General features: G+C 37.4%; 1 protein-coding gene across 1 annotated transcript in view; it reads left to right on the top strand.

The window, feature by feature from the left end:
* The first annotated feature begins 1,954 nt into the window (after positions 1 to 1,954).
* Positions 1,955 to 6,860, top strand: part of TBR1 (T-box brain transcription factor 1) — a 7,209-nt gene continuing 2,303 nt past the window's right edge. Inside the window, exons 1-6 of the mRNA XM_063933640.1 lie at positions 1,955 to 2,873; positions 3,468 to 3,622; positions 3,877 to 3,998; positions 4,575 to 4,733; positions 5,375 to 5,436; positions 6,846 to 6,860. The exon at positions 6,846 to 6,860 is cut by the window's right edge and continues 2,303 nt beyond it. Of these exons, the coding sequence (XP_063789710.1) occupies positions 2,182 to 2,873; positions 3,468 to 3,622; positions 3,877 to 3,998; positions 4,575 to 4,733; positions 5,375 to 5,436; positions 6,846 to 6,860 (1,205 nt within the window). The 5' untranslated portion in view covers positions 1,955 to 2,181. The remainder of the gene's footprint in view (positions 2,874 to 3,467; positions 3,623 to 3,876; positions 3,999 to 4,574; positions 4,734 to 5,374; positions 5,437 to 6,845) is intronic.

Below are 6,860 nucleotides of genomic sequence, written 5' to 3'. Positions count from 1 at the left end.
CAAATGGTTGGTCAAGTGCTCTTGTAGTTCATCAATCAGCATCAAACATTTCACATTACAATGAGTAGGGATTATCTGTGACCCGCACTGCAGAATGTGAACTAAAGTACTGCATACTACACTTATTAACAAAAACATGCATTTGCCTATATTTATTGTTTTTATATTGAAAATCTTATTTTTGGTGTACAATATCCCTTTTGTGGAGGTATGTTATGTTTGTGTGTCTAGCAGAGGTATTTAATTGAGAATCATTGCAATCATCCAGCTCACAATTATGTTCATACTTTATTATCTTTGCTTTCTCACCAGCAACAACTGGGTTAAGTTTCAAGAAGAGTGTTGTATTTTCCAATGCAATGCATTCCAGCTGCAGCTATAATAACTGCATATCTTGTTTTTCCATAAAAGCACACCGCACAGAATTTACAGTTTCATTGGCATCAGACACATTTCCTCTCAGCTCCCCAAGGCAAATATGTTTTCTACCTAATTTACACTTCTTATTTGGACTAACTCCTCCCCATAAGGGTCCCTATTGCATTTCTGTCGTTGTTGTAGGTATCCTTGCCATTAATGTCAGTATCAACCCAGGTATACGGCTTAGAAGTATTTCAGGTGGTTATTTTAAATATAAACCTGGTACTCACCATATTGTATGGACAAATAAAATGTAGGTGGCAGGAATAGGATGAATTTATTTCCACTAAAAGGGGGGGGGGGGGGGGGTGCGTGTGTGTGTGTGTGTGTATATATATATATATATATATATATATATATAAAATCTGTGCCAATTGTATATGTCACTTGCTGCATATCTTAATAAAATATCAGAAAATAATATGCCAAGACACTTGAGAAACTGTTATTTATCTTCGGTAGTAATCGTCCATGAACAAATATCATACAACCATTTTTTTTTATGTTAAGCTACTGAGTTGTACAATATAGGTAATTAATAGGTAAAACAGCATATGCAAACAAAGGTGTTCATTAGTATGATAAACTATAGATAAAATAGCTACATATCGTTCTACTTAGAGGTACAAACAAACCCATACACTTTACGATGTCTAAAGAAACAGACAGATTGGATTGTGGTTGGTGAATTTTAATCTGCAGAAAACACATTGACAGATATAATTACGTTATGTTCATTAGTACTTTCTATCATTGAATTATGCATTTTTATGTGACACAAAGACCGACTTGGGGGGGGAGTGATCTAGAAGAGGCTCTCTGTGTTTATAGATAGGTAGGTAGATGGATGGTGTTACTATATAATGGTGGAAAACCAGAATATAGACTTAACAGCAACAATTCCTATTGCAGGTACAGAAGGATACAATACACGTCTACATTTTTTTTTATCATCTTGCATTAAGGACACGGATGAAATATTTATTTATCAGAGATGTCGTAAACATCACTACAAATGCATAAAGTCACTTCAAGACAGCAGCTTATAATTATTTCAGATCCTATCCAATATTCTCCTGCTCGCCTGAGATCACACAGCCCCAGCTGATTCTGTTTTCTCCTTAAGGTTTTGCTAAGGAAGCAGCTGAGAGTTGGAGACGCTCAAATCATCAGATCTTGTAAAACACCCAATGTCCTCTCCCTGACCACTGTGCCTGCTCTAGCAAAGATGGAACAATTTGCACCTAAGCAGATATACCACAACATGCCTCCCACAGTAAATTAAAAGGATGGACCAGCTTCACACTAAATAGAGATAATTCCTAGCACTTCTTTACAAGCTCTCAGTGAAGCAGTGTTTTTATATGTTAAAGGTGAAATAATGCTTCTAGTACACAGAAAACAAACACACACACAAAAAAAAAAAAAAATCCCCCCTCAATTTGCCATCCCAGCGACCAGGAGCCAGGTGATTATCCTAATTAATGCCTATCTAATTAAATTACTGTCAGCGGTTAACCAATGGTAGGAGCTGTTTCATCAGTTCCCCATGCAGCAGGATCAAAAGTGAATGTTGTCTTGTTGCTGCATGGAGTCAATTGGCCAATCTGTACGCCCAAGGAAAAAAAAAAGTGGATCAAAGCTCTGTGAGGAAGCACCAAGTGTTCTAGACTTACTAAGACATTAATTGTCCCCCCTGCATGTGAGCTTTATGTGAGTGCTTTCCAATAACGGGGCTGAGGGGTTAGTTGGGTGCTAGCTATGCAGCTGGAGCATTGCATCTCTCCCTCTATCATGCTCTCCAAGAAATTCCTCAGTGTGAGCAGCAGCTACCCCCATCCAGGCGCATCTGAGCTGGCTTTGCATGAACATCCCATTATCTCCACTGCTGACAGCCTAGAGAGAAGTTCACCTTTGAAAAAAACTACCAGGGGGATGACGAATCAGTCAGATCCAGACAGGTTCCCTGACTCCAAGGACGCACCAGGGGACGGCCAGAGGGGTAAGCTGTCTCCTGCCTTGGATGGGGTCTCTGAGATTCGTCATAATTTCGATGGCTCTGCAGCAGATCGCTATCTCCTCCCTCCTCAGCCCAGTCAGTCCCAGTCTGCAGCTCCTGCAACTACTATGTTCCCCTACCCAAGCCAGCATGGACCTGCTCACCCAGCATTTTCCATCGGGAGCCCCAGCCGGTACATGGCTCACCACCCAGTCATCACCAATGGAGCTTACAACAGCCTCCTGGGCAACTCATCCCCACAAGGATACCCTGGCACCGGATACCCATACACCCAGCAGTACGGGCACTCCTACCAAGGGGCACCCTACTTCCAGTTCTCCACCGCGCAGCCTGGGCTAGTCCCGGGCAAGGCTCAGGTCTACTTGTGTAACAGGCCACTCTGGCTGAAGTTTCACAGGCACCAGACTGAGATGATCATCACCAAGCAAGGCAGGTGGGTACAGTGCCAACATCCATGCCATGCTGCACCCAGTGTCCAGACCGGACAGGCGCTATTATCCTACATTTTCTATAATGCTTTAGTTCAGGTGTTTAGGCATTAATTGAAATGCTAGACATAATTTCACGCCACTTTATTTGATTATCAAATAGTTTTATTTCAATATTTTGTACTTGTAATTTATTTTGTATTTGTCAAATTTTAATTTGAGCAAAACTTTATTTTTCATTACATTTTTTACTTCATTATATAAATGCTTGGGTTAAATAGTTCTTGTCATTTTCTTTTTCAAGGATTATTTTGCAAATACTTTTAAGCATAGACTACAGTATTATGTATTTTTCATATTCTTATTACGGTGATTTTTTTATTTTTTTATTTCTGTTTTATTTTGAATTTCATTGAAGTGTCAATTCATTTTTTTTTATTTACATTTTTGGTCATGTTACAACATTAAGGATTGTACAATATTTAGCAATATTCAAAGTTGATGCACATATTTATTATTATTATTATTATTATTTTATTTTCCTGTACTCCTTCCCTAACTGAATCCATGTATTTTCCTTCTCTCTCTTTCCCGAATAGACGTATGTTTCCATTCCTAAGTTTTAATATCTCTGGTCTGGATCCCACGGCACATTACAATATTTTTGTAGATGTGATTCTTGCTGATCCCAATCATTGGAGATTTCAAGGGGGCAAATGGGTTCCTTGTGGCAAAGCGGACACCAATGTACAAGGCAAGTCCCAATTAACACTCCTTTTTTTAGTCCCTGACACTCTTTTAGGTGAGAAACATTAATTAGAGCCTTTTGTGATCTGAAAAAGCCTGTTTTTCTGAGCAGATGATAGGATGGTAAAAAGGAAGCTGGATGCTAGAGAAAATAATATGCAAATGAAGGATTTCATGTAAATGAAATGCAGGCAATAATGTTACAATGATATCCTTATTTTCAGCATGTATATTATTGACACCTATGTTATCCTGCAACAGGTAATAGGGTGTATATGCACCCGGATTCCCCTAACACTGGAGCACACTGGATGCGCCAGGAAATCTCATTTGGGAAGATGAAACTTACTAACAATAAGGGAGCTTCCAACAACAACGGCCAGGTCAGTGAAAGGCTGCTAATTAGGAGGTCTGTTGTGAGGATTTAGATGAAGTTGTACTCACCAGTTAATGCATTATAAGTGAAGTCCTTGTATTCAGTCCCCAGCCTGCATCACCCAGCATGGGATATATTTATAGCATGTGTGTCATTGTACGCCATCTGCATGATCCATTTCAAACACATGCAGATACACAAACCAGCCTGGAATAAATTACTGTGCATGTGTGTTAGCTGGTGCAATTAGAAATCCTTCCTTAATACGAGTTTGCAGAATAGTTGTGCAGCGTGGTGGATCTGATCTGCCCTCTCGTCGTCTTTATTCCTTGCAGGATTTCCTTCTCTGTTGCATCCCCCAGAGATTTAATGTCGTCTTTCATACTGACAAGAAAGATGCATGATAGAATGAATAGCTGTGCATCCCTATATATTAGCTGATATTAAAATATCTAGCATTGCAAAAGCGAATCCAGTAATGTGTCCATACGTAAATATCCCATTGTATCCATGTTAAAGCGCACAATCTGTGTCTAAGCTGTATACTTGCTGATGTCACCCGTTTCTAATGCTGTTTTGGCAGATGGTCGTCTTGCAGTCCTTACACAAGTACCAGCCGCGGCTGCATGTGGTAGAAGTAAATGAGGATGGCACAGAGGACACAAGTCAGCCTGGCAGAGTGCAGACGTTCACCTTCCCAGAGACTCAGTTCATTGCTGTCACTGCCTACCAGAATACTGATGTAAATATGCACTTGTGTCCTTTTACACTTAGCCCATACACTATATCAGGTGGCTACTGTCATAAACATAACCAAGGAGAAAAATTATAATGGCAGGTATTATCATTAAGAGCCTTGCATGCAATAGATCACATTCTGTAAGCAACTACTATATTCAACAAATCCTTTATATTAAATCTGTAACGCACGTGCCATATAAAGTAGCACTCTAGTTGGTAAATAATAAGACAAAAATAGAGACTTTAAATAAACTGAGGTGGTGTGCTATCCGGATTGTGTAGTTTATAATAACAATAAAAAAGATCTGAATTTTTACGTGTTCAATATCTGATTTGAAACCGTAGTCCAGACTTATTTTTTGTTGGCTGTAAGTGAAAAAGGTTTTTTTTTTTTAAATTTATAAATCTTGTCAATATAAATAAAAAAAATGCATTCCTTAGCCAACTGAGCATAAAACAAAAGTAAATAAATTAAGTAAGTAATAAAGCGACACAAGAATATAATTATAGAATGAACATAGCCAATGCACCTAGACACGAATACAGTAAAAATGCATATATTGCCAACATAATGTAACTTCAATGATCTAGGAAGGACGCGAATACACACAATAGTGAAATAGTTTTCTTTTTGCCATTCAGATTACTCAACTCAAGATTGACCATAACCCTTTTGCCAAAGGATTCAGAGACAATTATGATACGTAAGTAAAGAAACACTAGAATAATGTAAATGTGCGTGTGTGTGTGAAGGTGTTTATGAATATATAATGTGTTATATATATATTTAAAAGAAACATTTATGCATAAACTAGAATGAAATATAATATATATTACGTATGAGCACACTCTATCTATATATCTATATATCTATAGATATATAAAATAAAATATACCATATAGTGGCCTCCATAATCGTCCTTTATGTAAAAGGTGGTACTGATTGTGCGTAATGATAAACTTGTAGGCAGTGGTAAATATTAAGGTTATATCCTGCCTGAGATGCAGTTACTGTAAAGTTTCTTATGTGCTTTCCATCATAATTTATATGCAACCACGGATTATTCTTATTTAGTTTCTTAGTAATTAAACCAGTTAGATTTTTTAATCAAAGACACACAAGTAGAGAGATTTGATACGAGTAACATCTCTCACACAAACAATAATGTAACAGCAATTACTCGGAGTCAACTTTTTGGTTAGCAATACTATATAAATAATTGTTATTATTGAGTCTGGGAAGTTTATTATATTTCCAGTTGAAAATTTGCACTGTCATAAAGTCGATTATAGTTACATCTTTACTACAGTTTACGACTTATACTGACTAATATTTCTAGACACAATGATAACTAGCTTGAACATTATTTATTCAAACTTTCTGCATGTACATAGCTAAATAACGATGGAAAAAACAACAACACCTTAACATTTCAAACAAAATACACTTGCAGTTGGTGCTGTGTACCGCAATGCAAACTGTACAGCTTGCATTATATTTCAATGCTACATCTATTTTTTTATATTTAATATACAGTGGCTATCTTGGTATTTTTAATGTGCCATTCAATGTGTTTCAGCTATGCTAGCGGTTAGTTTGCCATGCAATTAGCATCGGGGGTACTCACTTTCCAAAACTATTGAGGGTGCCCCTATATGACTGGAGAATGCCATGCATAGACATAGATAGTGACAGCACAAATAAAGTTTGACATGACTTCTATGCCTACTATGTAGATATGTGCAACTGTATTCTAGGTAGTGTCATGGACATTCCAATTTCCTGAACAAATTTTGAATTTTGTTGTTTGTGAACAGAGGAATGTTATATAGTTGTACCGATTGTTTATTTTACGGGGTTTTTTTTTTAAACAGAGTTGATTCAAGAAAGAGCACACGACACGAGGTTTAATAAATCTGTACGCGTTAACTTTATATGTCCCTTAAATACCCCAGTGGAGTGCTATGGCTTTATACCAATACTAAATGTAAACAAAGCAGTTAATAGTATAATGTTCGCTAGTACTGTCTCTATATGTGTATATACAGTACACACAGTAAATATCTCCATCTATCCTCTGCCTCATTCACCACTACACCTTTTGCCTTGCAGGATCTACACTGGCTG

This window comes from Pseudophryne corroboree, chromosome 7, assembly GCF_028390025.1.
Source record: "Pseudophryne corroboree isolate aPseCor3 chromosome 7, aPseCor3.hap2, whole genome shotgun sequence".
Lineage (NCBI taxonomy): Eukaryota > Metazoa > Chordata > Amphibia > Anura > Myobatrachidae > Pseudophryne > Pseudophryne corroboree.
This window is presented reverse-complemented; position numbering and strand designations above follow the sequence as displayed.